This window comes from Corythoichthys intestinalis, chromosome 9, assembly GCF_030265065.1.
Source record: "Corythoichthys intestinalis isolate RoL2023-P3 chromosome 9, ASM3026506v1, whole genome shotgun sequence".
Lineage (NCBI taxonomy): Eukaryota > Metazoa > Chordata > Actinopteri > Syngnathiformes > Syngnathidae > Corythoichthys > Corythoichthys intestinalis.
This window is the reverse complement of record NC_080403.1, coordinates 26,602,470-26,619,037: the sequence shown is the minus strand read 5'-3', so window position 1 is coordinate 26,619,037 and position 16,568 is coordinate 26,602,470. Positions and strand designations below refer to the sequence as shown.

Genomic DNA, 16,568 nt, shown 5'->3' with positions numbered 1-16,568 from the left:
GCATTAGGTCTTTGTCTGTGTAGGCCTACTTCTGGGACAAGACCTTGACCTCTGTCCCCACTTCATGACATCAAACAAAATAATGGCATTTAATAAACCCTTTCAAAATGGACAGATTCTGACCACTCACATTTTACATTCACAAAAAAATCACTAGTCATTTTAAAATGAAAGGGACAGCAGTGCAATCCCCAAATGAGAAAATACGCAAAGACGATTCACGTCAGATAATTACATGACGCCATTCAAATTCCCACTTACGTAAATTGTGGTGGATAAAGAAGCATACTGTTGTGTTGTGTTGATGAGCGTGGCATTTCAGCTCAGTTGCTACTAAAGATACACGATAATATCGGTCACCGATAATTATCGGCCGATAATGGCAATTATGACGTCACACAGATAATCCAGATAATAAAAAAATTCAACCGATAATGCAATCCAATAATTATATACTTGATTTTGCCTCCAAATGTGCTCAACCGAAGAATTCAGCACGCCGCCTCTTCAACCCCTCCCCTCTCTGAAGCCCCTGAGGGAGAAGGGGTTGAGGAGGCGGAGTTACAAGACAAGAAGTAGTTGAATATTATGGCGGCTGTTACTAAAAAAACGACGCTCTCGCCATCTGCGAAACATGTACCGTACAAGTTCCACGAGGCAGAAAGAACGCGTCCTCATTCAAAACCACTAACCCAGCAGCCATTTAAAACTGCATCACAAAGAATTTTGGAACATATACGAGGCTGCTGCTAGCAGGAATGCTAAAGCTATTGTAAACACTAAGCTAAACTACAGGGCTTGTGACGATACAGAGTCGGGCTGTTTGGGAATGCAGCCCAAGGCGGGTGGTACATTCCGACGGAGCCCGCCGCTTTGGCCAGTCCGGCAGGCCGCCGCCGCCTCGCCATAGGCGGGGCGGGCCGAGCCCGGTTCCCCGGCCTCTGGACCTCCGGCGAACACCCCGGTTTCTCGAGCGTTCCCCCACGGCGTGCGAGCAGAGCCAGGACCCGAATACGCCGGGGCGGGCGGGCGGATTATCCGGTACGAATGTAGCTGCCGCCGAGACAAGACACAGTTTTTTTTTTAATGACACGAGAACCAAAGCCCTGGATAAAAGAAATAATGCAGTTTATACGACCACCATTCTTCATGAAAAAGTGATGTCCGGTAAGCAAGCTTATCATGACGGCACAGTGGTTATAAGATAATTTAAACATGGAGAAAACGAAGTCAGCCAGTCAATAATGCATTCAGAATGTGAAATGACGAGCGGTCAGATGACTTTGTAACGCTGCCTTTATTTTCGGCTTAATAAAACTCAGGCACAAAACAACACGCACACGGATGCGAGCGCCAACTCCGTCCAAATACTACTGCCGTGTAGCAGTTTAGCTGCTGTAACGCAAATGTCGTGAAAGCCGCAAATGTAAACAAAGCGCTGCAGAATGGGTACATGACATCTCACTCTTTTGAGGTAATCATTTTCACAGTGTGCAACAAAGCATATAACATTAGCAATCACTTTTCAAATTATTTAACTTATTTCTTTGCTCAATTACAGTCACAGTAGATAATCAAATTCTTAAATCAATATTCTGTAGCCACAAATATTATTCAAAATCTTTCCTTCTTCAAGTTTTTTTTTTTTTTTAGGATTAAGTATAATAATGTATTGCTTAAAACAAGGCTGTTAAGATTATTTTCAGCTAGCTATTTTTCTTCCAAGAAATCTGAGAGAAATACACTTGAAGCGATGGCAGATAATTTCACTTATTGCCAATAGATTTACACTTAAAACTGACTAGTTTTAAGGAGGTGTGTTTTGCAGCGGATTAATGTTATATATGTTAGGAATGGCTTACTTTTAAACGCATTTTTGTGCAACTTAGGTATTTACTCTGTAAGTAATTGTTGCCAAAGGGTTACCATTACACAATGTCAGACAATCTGTCATTATTTAGATGTTTGAATTGACGACTTGTTCATACATTGTGTTGAAAAAAAGAGCAATAAATTATATTTTTGCACAGTAATATTTTCTTTTGTGTATACTTTAAAATTTTACATAAATCTTTTAATAGAATTATCGGCTTGACATTATTGGTTATCGGTTGGAATGAGGAGGAAATTATCGGTTATCGGTATCGGTTGAAAAATGCATTATCGTGCATCACTAATTGCTACCAAATACAAAAGAAAAATAAAACTTGCTATGACAACTTGGATCAGCTGGCGACAATATATGATGCCAAATCCTTTTGGAAGGCTAATAAAGAGTTTTGGGATCATAATTTGTGGTGTATTGATAGCTTAAGCCATTTATGGCAATTCTAATCATTTTAAAAGAGTTGTGAAATAATGGCAGGAATTCTCTATTCGCATTTGAACTCTGACCCTACTGTATTTGTGAATAGTACAGTACACTGTTAAATGAGCACCCCTGTGACTTTTTTATGAAAGAGTTACACAACAAAGAATTGCATTGTCAGCACTAGTAAAACTTAATACTCTGCAAAATTGCTTTCAGTGATGCCACCTGGGCCCAATAACACGAAGATGTGACCAAGCAGATTCTCCAACAAATCTGCTTTTAAAATCTTCTTTTAAAAAAAAAAAAAAGGGGTGAAATTGAAAAACTGCCTGTATAGTACTGTTTAAGGAGTGTGTCAGTCACCCTGATGTTGCCGGTGGGCAGTAATAGCTCAAGGTGTCAATCACAAATAGAAACTGAGTTCTAGTGATGTGAAAACAAAAAAGGTGCAAAAATTAACTCATTGGCTGCCATTGAAAGACTGACACCCACCCAGTTGAAATGAATTGGATGTCTAACGTCATTAATGGCACTAAGTGAGTTAATCAGAATTTGTTTTGAGAAAAATAACAAGAAAAATTAAGAGAAAAATAAGATAATACAATCATGATTGTTTCAAACCAGAAGGGGCTCTAAGATTGAGCCCTGTGGAAGACCATTTAGATTTGAATAAAGTAGGGAGTGACCGGACTCCCAAAAAGTGCGGGTTTTAGTTCCTAACAAAAAGTTAGATTTCCCCAAATTCTGCTCAAACCTGAATATTCTATTAATGTCATAAAAATGATAGTCAACGGTCTTACTAAAGGTGCTTAAGGGTCTTTTACTTGACATCAAAGTGTAGCATTAGTGTGGCTCACATATTTTGCAGAGATTTTTAAGTTTTGTTTTGTTTATCAAATCACTTATGCCCTATCATAGCTTAAGCTAGTGTCTGGATCACACAAATTTAAGAGGTTCCGCCTTAGTTGCACTATAGAAGTGCTGCCTGTTTTGAAAAGTAGAGTAGCAAGAGATCTCTTTATCTGAGTGATGCGGTGACGTACAAGCAACTTGACTTATTAGCGGTGCTCCACTCAGCTGGCAGTTCTTTGCCTCAGTGCCCCAAAAAACACAGCATGCAAGAATGTACAAAAGAATGGCATAAATATCCATGAACCATTAAGTCTGCACTTTGGAAAACTAGCAAATAATTTGCATCCGAGGCAATGACTTTCCCTGACTCTCCCCCGCCCTTAGTACCTCACTGATGCTCTCAGGGTTATTCTCATCCTCAAATAGAATGCAGAAAGGCAATCAATGATCGTACAAGTCTGAATGGATCCACAAGTCTGCTTTTGCAAGTTAACTGAATTATGGGACACCTGCTTCAAAAGGTTGCAATCAGAAACAATACACAAATAAATTAGATCGATTTTTGGAATTCCACTGCAATGAAAAGTGACAAAACTTTTAAAAATAAAGTTAATTAATCAAACCTCAATGTCAACCCTCATTAAATAGTTTTCTGAGTTCCTTTTAAGTGTCCTTCTTTAGAGAAACAATGCTTTTGTCATGTCAGGCTCAATTGGTGGATCAAAAGTGTTTTATAGAGAAACAATGCTTTTGTCATGTCAGGCTCAATTGGTGGATCAAAAGTGTTTTATTCAAAAGCAAGCAGCAGAAAGGGGCTTTCATCGGTTTACAAGGTGACACTTTGATTAAAAGACGAACTGCATTTGTGAACAGAAATCACACATCACACGGACATCCACACAAATTTCCATGTAGAGACAGCCATCGGGTTGCTTTCTCGATCATATTTCTCAACTTTTATTGACCCGTAGCACCATTTTCATCTGGGAAGAATCTCATGGCACACAATGCAAAAGTGACTTCCTGAGCAGTCTGTATATTTGCCTTCATTATTTCGATGAATTTCTAATGCAGTGAGACGTAAATAACATACACTGGGGACTTTGGCTCCAAGAGCTAGATGTCTATATTTGTCTCACAAGTCTTTGACATAGTGCGCAGACCCCGTCAGACACTAGGAATGTCTGCCAAACACGCTTATTGAGGCTGAGGCGTACTTGCATTCACACCACCTTTCACCCGGATGCAACAGCTCTGGATTAGAAAGGCAATGACTCACAGAAAAACCTAAATTTTGGCTTAAAACAAAGACAAAGGGAAGTAAAATGGTATTTTTTAATGAATATTTTTGAGCATTGAAAAAACTTGATTAAGTTGCATCTTCTACAGACAGAGAAATCATTTAAGCACACTAATTTGTTTTGAGAATCATCTCACTGATAAGTAAACATGATTATCTTTTTAAACAGAGAAGGGTGGGGAAGCTTGTGATACTACATTAAGGTGAATTTCTGGTTTGGGAACAACCACAGTAATGCACAACTGCCAGTAGATGGCAGCGAAGCACCATTTTATAAACGGTTGTACCTTTACTTACAAACGTCTCTACAAACGTTATTTTCAGGTTATGACACATTTAAATGGGAAAATATTGCCTCTTATTAAGAAAGAAAATTCAGACTACAAGAGGCAAAAATACTATACAACACTGAAAACGATACGTACGTGCGTTGCCCTATACTACTGCCCTATTGGTCATAATATTTCACATCATGCCTCCGTAATGGGATTCTGCTTTTCTATTGGTCTATTTTTGATGATGTTTCAATTTGGGTGTTGCAGTATGATGATGTGCACAGGCGACGGTGTCATTGTTGCTATAGCGGGTTGACGTCTGAGCCAAATGAGCACAAGGCTCCTAGTGTTTTTGTCTCACGAAGAGTTTTTTAAGCCCACAGACGGTTTATTCCATTAGTAGTACAAAAGAGCAACGGTCTCCTCTAGGCATGTGCGGGTGTGATATTCTGACAGTATGATAACTTTAAGCCAAAATATCACGGTTTCTTGGCATCACGGTATTGCAATTACAGCTCTAAAATGTGTTACTTTGAGATACCTGGGTTTTATAAAAAAAAAAATAATAATAATTCAATTGAATAGGATTTTTATATTTCAAAACATATTAGCAAATTGTAACATAAATAAAATGTTACGTTAAAATGAATAAAGTAAAAATTTAAAAATATTTTACATAAAATTAAAGTAAATGCAGTTGTTTAGGTAAGCCTAAACCCACAGCTCAACATTGTTACCATCAGAAAAAAAATTGTATAATAAATAATTACGGTATACAAAAATGATAAAAAATTGTATAATTTTCCATAAAAAGCACACGTATATGACTCTTAGCATGTTCATATTATACACACATTCTCTATTGCAACATAGACAGTTGCCAGAGAGAAAAAACTGTTTTACCACCGCTAGACACACTAAACACGCTAGAGGTAACTCTCGTAGCTGGTGAGAAATGTTCATGACAGTGTTAACTAACATTTAATTTTTTATAAATGCGAAATCATGTTGGAGGTATTGCCTCCTCGGCAGCCACCCTCTGCAAACATGTTTTACATGTCGGGAGGCCCTCCTCCTCTAAGCTGCAGCCGTCTGTAAATTTCTATGGCCGAAGTATTCCCATACGAGCTATTTCGTTTTCTTCGGGGGGGGGGGGGGGGGGGGGAGTTCAGGAGTTTTACCTCCTCCAGCCATCGTGTAGCACAGCCGACTCACTGACACTGAGCAACAACCAGTGGGGGAGGGTTGAGCCTTGCAGCAGCAAGCGAGGGATTTCTCCATTGATTTTTGGGACATAAAAAATAGCTCATACCTTAGTGACGGTGTGACGGAAACTTTTTGCGGTTTTGAAACCTTGACGTTTTCATATCACAGTATACCTTGAAATTGGTAATCCGCACATTTCTAGTCTCCTCGCGTTTTTGTGTCATGAGGAGCGAGATAGGCGATAGGCACCATCAATCGCATGCAAGAGGACATTACCTCACTCAAAAGGCAATATACTAGTATATACTTTTTCTTTTTTCTTGCATTTTGTCCTATTATCTACTTCATTACAGTTATTAATGGTTAGGTTAGGTTAGGTATATGGATTTACATGTCTTTGGCTGTTGTTTTATTCTGGTTTTACCCCAATTATAAAATTCAATGTGGAGTGTCAGTAGTGCTATAGACGGATTAGGGCGTTAACATGTAAAACACGCCTCTATTGACAAAATTTTCGGGTTACGAGACTGCTTCCAGAACCAATTCATGTCGTAAGTAGAGGTACCACTGTATAAGGTTTCTTGGAGAACTGAGGACTGCTGATTACTAAAGAACGGGAAAATGCAGACATTTTTTTTTATGCCGAAAGATGAGAATTAATTCTTACATTTTGTATATAGCAGAAAACACAGAAAAGACTGAAAAAGCAGTTTCTGCTCTTGCATCCCTCTTTAAAATAAAATGCTGTATTTTAAGCCAAATGAACTGTTATGTTTGATAGAACAATATGTTTATATGCTGCAATAGCAGATTCATGGCGCATTAAGCCCCAGAACTATTTTTAATTTGTCCGTTTTACACTGGAAATCTGTTTACAGACGTCGCGCAACCGCTTTTGTTTCTACCCAGCCATAAAAAGAAGGTAAGTAATTATATTTCTTATTCAAAATGTCTGTCATTTTTAGCTTAGAATCATTAATTGATGTCTAATATTTCATTACAAAAAAAAAGACTTTTGAAAATTATTCACTCGCATATTTTAAACTTTTAACCAAATTACATCACAATGAAAAAAAAAGGTGTTTGTAAATAGGTCATGGATATCTACAGTTGTGGTCAAAAGTTTACATACACTTGTGAAGAACATAATGTCAGGGCTCTCTAGAGTTTCCAGTTATTTCTACAACTCTGATTTTTCTCTGATAGAGTGATTGGAACAGATACTTCTTTGTCACAAAAAAACATTCATGAAGTTTGGTTCTTTTATGACTTTATTATGGGTGAACAGAAAAAAGTGATCAAATCTGCTGGGTCAAAAATATACATACAGCAGCGCTAATATTTGGTAACATGTCCCTTGGCCATTTTCACTTCAATTAGGCGCTTTTGGTAGCCATCCACAAGCTTCTGGCAAGCTTCTGGTTGAATCTTTGACCACTCCTCTTGACAGAATTGGTGCAGTTCAGTTAAATTTGATGGCTTTCTGACATGGACTTGTTTCTTCAGCATTGTCCACAAGTTCTCAATGGGGTTTAAGTCAGGACTTTGGGAAGGCCATTCGAAAACCTTAATTCTAGCCTGATTTAGCCATTCCATTACCACTTTTGAAGTGTGTTTGGGGTCATTGTCCTGTTGGAACACCCAACTGCGCCCAAGACCCAGTCTTCGGGCTGATGATGTTACCACTCCTTGATGTCTGCGATTTCTGCATCGCGACCCTTGTTATATTACCATGTTTCACCCATAAAATCCCCCAAAAATCCGGCTGTGGCCATTCACATCTGTGTCTTGACACTCGATGATACATGCTACATGGAGTTTTTGGATCAAAACAAGGTAAGTACGCGATAATATCTCGTTAAAAACATGGCGTTTTTAATTCTCCTCTCGCGTGCTGTACCTCCAGTTAGGGTTTTGCTGTTTAATTTTTTTTTTTTTTTTTAATGCCCTCCTGTTCAAAAAATTTCTTCCCCCAGAAAATTGAGATTTTAAGCTTTCCAATGATGTGTCACACATGCATATAGTACAATTTTGAAATTCGGCCAAATTGGGGGTCTCAGAGCGGAACTTCAAGTCACCTGAGTGTTTCCGCCATATACAAATCATAGAAATATCATATAAATATACAAATATATATGGTTTTGGCTATTCCGTATACACCTGCCAGTGAATTAGTCAATATTAATAAATCCACGATTATGCTTGCCTAAAAAAACAATTTATTTTCAATGGCCCACACTTTAATAAGTGCAATTCCAGTGTGCCAACAACTGACAGGTGCATGCGTTTAGTCATTTATTCATATTTATTCATAATTTCCGTGCTGCGAAGAGTGCTTGATTGTAACCATCTGGCTTCATCTATCTCCATTTATCAAACAAAATGGTACCCTCTTTTGTATCAAGAAAAATGGTGGCTACATTGTGTGTCTCGCCACTTTTCATCCTTTTTATGCTAATTATCTGTTGTCTGTTGGCAATTTAATAAACATTACAAACAATAAAAAGTTAACTTAGAAAAAAAGTAAAACTAAAAATACACTTTAAAGTTTTTCAGCTTTTGCCAGGCACAATTCTTTAGATACTATAGAGTTTACCAATAACAACTTGAGCCTGAGGGTGAGTGAAGTAGTTTAATTATTCAAATTAAAAACAACAACAACAAAAAACAGTTTAATAAATATGAAACTAACTGGATACCACTTATCTATAAAATTCCACTCATGGTTACTCAACACTAACCATGCAAAAGCATTATTTGTGAAAGTGGTATGAGCAATAAGTGCATTTTCTAGCAAACAACTCAAAAAGGCATTTAAAAAATGCTTGTTATTTTTTGTGTAAAGTTCAATTTCCTGGCTGTGATTGATGAAATCCCATTATGTCCTCCCAGGCTCTTACCTGCGAGATAGCGGGAAGAGGCAGCAGTGGACCGGAATATTGGAGTGAGCGCTCTACTTCATCAGGGATGCGAGGGATCCTTCCATCGTGCTTCCTGTGAGCAGAAATAGGGGAGGCAAAGAGGGAGAGATTAGGACTATTTGAGTGTTGATAGGTTGTACTTAAGATACTACAAACTGCAATTTCCTGTGAAATGGCCCATGGATGATGGGAGATTCTGTCACCTGAGCCAAGAGTGTAGTAAATAAACTCTGCATTAGCCATTACTTCTGTAGTGGTTCACATGGCGGTTTGTGCCACTTGACCACTGGTGGAACCCACCAGAGGGAATAAACTACTGTGGTGGTCCGGAATAAGCACTGACCCAAATCTATAGCCTTAATTCTAATATGAGCGGCCATATGAGTTGACTTACGAGTGAAGATTTCACTGTTGCTAATTAGAATCTATATTGCGCTACTCTAAGCATTTGATGCTAACATAGTGCTACGGCTAATTAGAATCTTTCTTGCTGCCTATAAAAATCAGAATTAACAGTGCAACTGCACATTTAGAAAAAAAATGTATATATATATATGTATGTATATATATATATATATATATATATATATATACTTTTTACATCTTAACGAAAGCAAAACTGAATATATTACTTTTGGCACACCTTCTATGTTAAATGCCCTTGAGCCCAACCCTGGCACTCTGGCTCCCTTTTTTAAAACACATGTTAAAAATCTCGGAGTGATATTCGATTGCAGGCTCAACTTTGAAAAACAGATTAGTTCTGTTGTAAGAGCAAGTTTTTTCCAGCTCCGTCTCTTGGCCAAAGTGAAGCCTTTTCTTACTCGCCACGACCTGGAAAAAGCAATTCACGCTTTTATAAGCTCAAGGCTGGATTACTGCAACGCACTTTATGTTGGTCTTCCCAAATCCTCGGTTTCTCGTCTCCAACTTGTTCAAAATGCTGCTGCTCGATTTTTAACAGATACACCTAGACGTGAACATATTACCCCCGTGCTATCATCGCTCCACTGGCTTCCAGTCCATTTTAGAATTGATTTTAAACTTTTACTGTTTGTTTTTAATTCTATCAATGGCCAGGCTCCTTCTTACTTATCAGAAATTTTAACCATCCGTAACTCTGGCAGGAGTCTTCGCTCTACCCGCCAACTTCATTTGCAAGTCCCAAGGTCCAAACTCAAACAGTGGGGAGACCGATCTTTTGCGGTTGCTGCGCCCAGGTTATGGAATAGTCTTCCCCCTGAAATCCGCACCACTACAAATTTTGGGCCTTTTTAAATCTCGTTTAAAGACACACCTTTTTAGACTCGCCTTTCCCCAAGATTAGTTTAGCCTGGTTTTACTTCTTTAGGGTTTTTAATGTTTTCGGATTTTATCTGTTTTATTGTTTTGTTTGCTGTCTGACCAATCGTGATGCGTTGTTTCGTTTCTTTTTTCTTTTCTTTTCTTCCTAATGTCATTGTATAATACTTTCCTGCCTTTTATTTACTATGTGCCATGTTTGTCTTTGTTGTAAAGCACTTTGGGGACCTTTCGGGTTTTGTAAAGGGCTATATAAATAAATTTGATTTGATTTGATACATATGAAAGATGTCCCGATCGATCGGGATGGATCGGGTCTGATCACGTCATTTTCAAAGTATCGGAATTGGCAAAAAGGTATCAGACATGCCTTTTTTTAATATACATATATATTTTAATTTAAACCGTTTTCTAATTGTATTTAACGTTACAGACAAAATGTCTTACACTCATCCAGAGTATTTTTGGCTTAATTTAGGGCTATCAAAATTATTGCGTTAACGGCGGTAATTATTTTTTTTTAAATTAATCATGTTAAATAATTAACGCATGCGCTGCACGACCCACTCATGCATTGTCGCATTCCATCTATAAAGACGCCGTTTTACCTATAGATAGCGCTAAAAGGCAGCGCATAATGAGTACAGAGACTTTTGACAGCCTTTGGAGCCATTTTTTTACATGGCTAAAGCCTTACAATATCTCTCTCAGCAATTAAAAATAACGTGGGAGGCAATGTGGGGAAGAAAGGTAATAGTTGATCATTTTCTTAACACCCTATGTTCTTTCCCAGCGCAGAAAAGATATATCAATTGGTGCCCCTACGCACAGTCATGGTTGCACTTCCCATCATGCATTTGGGCAGAAGTTAAATGGCTGCAGTATCATTTACTGAAAGCTTAACAAATACACTAGATGGCAATATTTAGTCGCAATATACAAAGTCACATTTATCCTTTAAGAATTAGAAGTCTTTCTATCCGTGGATCCCTCTCACAAAAAGAATGTTAATAATGTAAATGCCATCTTGAGGATTTATTGTCATAATAAACAAATACAGAATTTATATACTGTATGTTGAATGTATATATCCGTCTGAGTTTCATTCATTTTTTTCTTAATGCATTGCCAAAATGCCTATGATCGGGAAAAATTATCGGGAATGATTGGAATTGAATTGGGAGCAAAAAAAAAAAAAGCAATCGGATCGGGAAATATCGGGATCGGCAGATACTCAAACTAAAACGATCGGGATCGGATTGGGAGCAAAAAAACATGATCGGAACAACCCTAATATATATATATATGGCGAAAAACACAGACAAGACTGAAAAAGCAGTTTCTGCTCTTGCAGCCCTCTTTAAAATAAACTCCTGTATTTTAAGCTAAAAGAACTGTTGTGTTTGATAAAACAATGTGTCTATATGCTGCCATAGCAGATTCATGGTGCAATAAGCCCCCGAACTATTTTTAAATAGCGTTTTACCCTGGAAACCCCCGTTTACAGACGTCACGCAACCGCTTTTGTTTCAACCCAGCCATAAAAAGAACGTAAGTAATCGTATTTATTATTTTAAATGCCTGTCGTTTTTAGCTTAGAATCATTAACTAATGTTTAATACTTAGTTAAAAAAAAAAAAAGACTTAAAAAAATTATTCATCACATATTTTAAACTTTTAAACCAATTACGTCACAATGAAAAAAATGGTGTCTGTAAAAGTCACGGATATCTACCTCATAACGATCGTTTAATTGTATTTTTTTCTTTACTGTAGCATTTTCCCCAATATTTTAGATGATAAATAATCGAACCAAACAAGGAAAAATGGGAAAAAAAACAAGTTTAAAAGGGTAAATATATGAAAATGAAGATCTTAACCACTCCTTGATGTCTGCGATTTCTGCATCGCGACCCTTGTTATATTACCATGTTTCACCCTTAAAATTCCCCAAAAATCCGGCTATGGCCATTCACAGCTGTGTCTTGATACTTTGTGATACATGCTACATGGAGTTTTTGGATCGAAAAGAGGTAGGTACGCGATAATATTTGTTAAAATCGTGGCATCTTTAATTCTGCTCTCGCGTGCTCTCGCCTCCAGTTAGGGTTTTGCCGTTACAAAAAAAAAAAAAACTTTTTTTTTTTAAATGCCCTCCTTTTCAAAATTTTTCTTCCCCCAGAAAATTGAGATTTTAAGCTTTCCAATGATGTACCACACATGCATATAGGACAATTTCGAATTGCTCTGATTGGTCACTAACTAGATGTTTTGATCATTTAGAAATGCCGGTGCATCCTTCCCCATAACTACCCTCTGTGTTTGGATTGATGTTTTATTCATATAGAATTAAGGACAGTTGAAAAGTCTTGCAGTGGTAACAGCAACAGCACCTTTTAACTGGATCAAATTGAATTTTTCTTGTTTTCTCCCTATGCAGCCACAGTTTGCTAGTACTTTCAAATCAAAAACTTCAGGCTCCAGGGGCCAAATTGAAGCAGAACTCTTTAAATGGCCCATGAAAGAAAATATAAACTTTTTCATTTCTTTGTTCCTTGCGTTCCAGGGTGTGTGCGTGTAGGTGTAGGGTTGTGTGTCAGTGTGAAAGGAATTAGCAGGAAACTTGAGCAATATTGCTTCACACTTTGTCTCACACATCAGTCACTGGCTCGAAGTGGCAACCCATCTGTGCACGCATTCTGTGCACAAACCAGCAGCAGAGGGCAGGATTTCCATGTGACAGCAGGGAACAACCGATCCACTTGGAATTGTCATATTTCAAGCGTTCTGTTGTTTTGGCACATGGAAACAATGCTCAACTGGTAGGTTCTAATGGATTAGACGTCTATCACGGTGAATGACTGCAAAGAGTTAAAAGAAAATTATCATTTAATCCTTACGACTATAACTAGCACTGTTCCATGTGGACACAATTCTGTTCTGCATAATTATAATAAATTAAAACTTCTGATTTAATCTTGCAGACAGTAAGTCCCAATCCACTGTTCAGAACTGCCCAAATCTCACCCTGAAGGCTGCAAGCATTTGCATGTTTACACTGTCAGCATGCTTGTTGTACAAGGCAGATAATAGGATCAAGCCAATCATAACACATTTAATACCTCCAGCCTGACACCTGATGGGAGAATGCTATATGGAGACAAAGAGGAATATAATGGGAAGTTGGGAACTTCCATTCAGTGTCTGTGGCTACATTTACTGTACATGGACACTTTTAATCAGATTAAAAGCCTGATCGGTATACAAATGCTTCATGTACACACCCTATTCGAAATATTCTAAATCAAACCAGCCCATTCCGATCAAGATTATATTGTATTCCGAATGAGAGGGGTGTTTTATGTTGATTGATCGACCGCCATGAGAAAACAATTTATTCCAAAATTTCGAAACAAATCCTCTTTAGTCTCTATGTCTGTGCCATCAGTAAAGGTGTTTTATGTTATTCCCAGAAGCTAGTAGAAGCAGAGCTTACTAAACTGGTCTGTATCTGAGAGGAACATGTTTTTGGAGGTATTAAAAGATCTTAAAATTGCTGAAAGACGATGGTGGAAACCGGGAAAAATACACAAAAACATTTAATGTCAAAAAGGACAGAGCAATGTTTTGCTTACTTCTTCTACTGCTGCTATTATTTCTGTTATATTTGGTCATGCTGACTTTACATGCTCTGGGTAAGATTAATCTTACCTTGGCTTACCACACGTAATTACAAGTACGTCCTGCTCATGGGCTTTTGTTGCCATAGCAAAAATCATAGACATTGACTTCATTTTGGTTTGTTGTGTGGGCAAAACTGTTTTAGACGCATTTATTCATCTACTACCAGAAGAGAATGCATCAAAATACAAACGGTGTATTTTTTCTTGAAGCAGAACATTTTATTGAGCACTTGGTTAAAAACAAGAGTTTTTTATATGTGTGCCCTATGTTATGCTGGCATAAAACAAAAGTGATAATTTACGATAAAACCTTCTGACCATGTTTACCATAATTATGATATGATATAAAAGCAGCATCAATCTGCGCGTGTAAAAATAATTTGTTCTGACCGAAGGTCGAATGCGCGATCAAGCATGTTAATAAATGAATACTGACAAATATAACTTGTTTAACAGTATGAAGTAGCCACAAAGTAAGAAAAAAAGACATCCTGACAGGTAGGAAGGAAAGATGCATAAAAAATCTTCATAATTGTGATCATTGTGATTAATACCGTGATAATCGTTCAATATTCGGATCGAATTGTGGGGTTCATTAAATGGCACACTCCTAATACCCACCACAGTGAGAAAGACATGTATCTACTGTACAATGTTGGCCAAAGTATTGGCACCCGTGCAAGTCTGTCAGATAATGCTCAATTTTTCTCAGAAAATGATTGCAATTACAAATGCTTTGGCAGTAAAATCTTCATGTATTTTGCTTGCAATAAAAAACATAAAAGAGAATGAAAAAAAATTAAATCATTATAATCTTACACAAAACTCCAAAAATGGGCCGGACAAAAGTATTGGCACCCTTTGAAAAATCATGTGATGAGTCTCTAATTTGTGTAATTAACAGCACCTGTTACTTACCTGTGGCACATAACAGGTGGTGACAATAACTAAATAACACTTGCAGCCAAATGGATTAAAGATGACTCAACCTCTGTTTTGTGTTCTTGTCTGTACCACATTGAGCATGGAGGAAAGAAAGAAAGAAGACCAAAGAATTGTCTGAAGACTTGAGAAGCAAAATTGTGAGGAAGCAGGCGGAATCTCAAGGCTACAAGTCCATCTCCAAAGACCTGAATGTTCCTGTGTCTACCGTGTGTCAGGGTCCGCGAACGCGGAAACAAAGTTGGACTCACAACAGACAAAAAAACGACTGAGGGGAGCGTACAAGGGTTTATTAAATACATAACAAAAACACACGCGATCGCGGCAAAAATAGGAAATAACAAAACGGGTCCGTGACAGCAGGTCGACGGGGATCAATATACTATACAAACGCGAGGGGAAACCAAGGTGGTAGGCAAAGAGCCAATAAAACAACTAAAATACACTCACGTACCTGCACAAGGCAGAGGCATACAAAACTAAAACGACAGGTGACCAAAACCCACGGCCGGGGTGAAATTACAAGAATAACAAGCTACTCGAATACAAGGATGTCGAATGGCGACCAGCAAGGAAAATATCACGGCGTCCTTCCAGTGGATCGCCTGCGTCTTTATACTATTGTGGATGAGCAGTGATTAGCTGCAGGTGTGATGTCGGGAACGCCCCCACAGCTGGCTCTGCAGCAACACAAAATCTGACCAGGAGCAGAACGTGACACCGTGCACAGTGTCATCAATAAGTATAAAGCCCATGACACTGTGGCTAACCTTCCTAGATGTGGAAGCAAAAGAAAAATTGAAAAGAGATTTCAACGAAAGATTGTGCGGATGGTGGATAAAGAACTTCGACTAACATCCAAACAAGTTCAAGCTGTCCTGCATTCCGAGGGTACAACACTGTCAACCCATACTATCCGTTGGCGTCTGAATGAAAAGGGACTCTATGGTAGGATACCCAGGAAGACCCCACTTCTGACCCAAAGACATAAAAAAGCCAGGCTGGAGTTTGCCAAAACTTACCCGAGAAAAGCACTAGAAAATGGTTTGAGAGAAAGCACTGGAGACTTCTAAAGTGGCCAGCAATGAGTCCAGACCTGAATCACATAGAACATCTGTGGAGAGATCTAAAAATGGCAGTTTGGAGAAGGCACCCTTCAAATCTCATGGATACCGGAAGCGGTTTTCGCAGTTATTATGTCTAAAGGTTGTGCTACCAAGTATTAGGCTGAGGGTGCCAATACTTTTGTTTGGGCCATTTTTGGGGTTTTGTGTAAAATGACAATGATCTTTTTTCAATCTCTTTTGTGTTTTTACATTGCAAGCAAAATAAATGAAGTAGGGCTGTCAAAATTATCGCGTTAACGCGAAATAATTAATTTTTTCAATTAATCACGTTAAAATATTTGACGCAATTAACGCACATGTCCCGCTCAGAAAGTATTCTGCCTTTTGGTAAGTTTTACAGCAAGGCTTTTTGTGCTGTCCAACAGCGAACTCTTGTGGTCGCTTTGCGACATGGTTTATTGTTTTCTTGCCAGTTCAATATGGCTGCACGACGTCTCGGGCTGATGATGTTGTGCTTATATGATCCTTGGACAAGATTTGTCCGTAAGTATGGTTGTTGTAAAGAATGTACATATTATGTTAGTAAGCGAAATGTTATATTTTTTGTATGAGACGCTTTTTGTTTATGTTTAGTGAACCTGTATAGCGTGCTAAGCTAACGTTGTTGCTAATGCAATGCTTGTGTACTTTTTTTTGTAGTTTTACAACG

At 38.1% G+C, this 16,568-nt stretch overlaps 1 protein-coding gene across 11 annotated transcripts in view; it reads right to left on the bottom strand.

The window, feature by feature from the left end:
* The window catches only part of rap1gapb (RAP1 GTPase activating protein b), a 208,969-nt gene that overhangs the window by 61,074 nt on the left and 131,327 nt on the right, over nt 1-16,568 (bottom strand). For all 11 annotated transcript variants that reach the window (XM_057846171.1, XM_057846172.1, XM_057846157.1 and 8 more), the window contains one exon: nt 8,845-8,938. Coding sequence is in view for 6 of the 11 variants with exons in the window: in XM_057846157.1 (XP_057702140.1) it covers nt 8,845-8,938 (94 nt within the window). In the remaining 5 variants the exon portion in view is untranslated. The remainder of the gene's footprint in view (nt 1-8,844; nt 8,939-16,568) is intronic.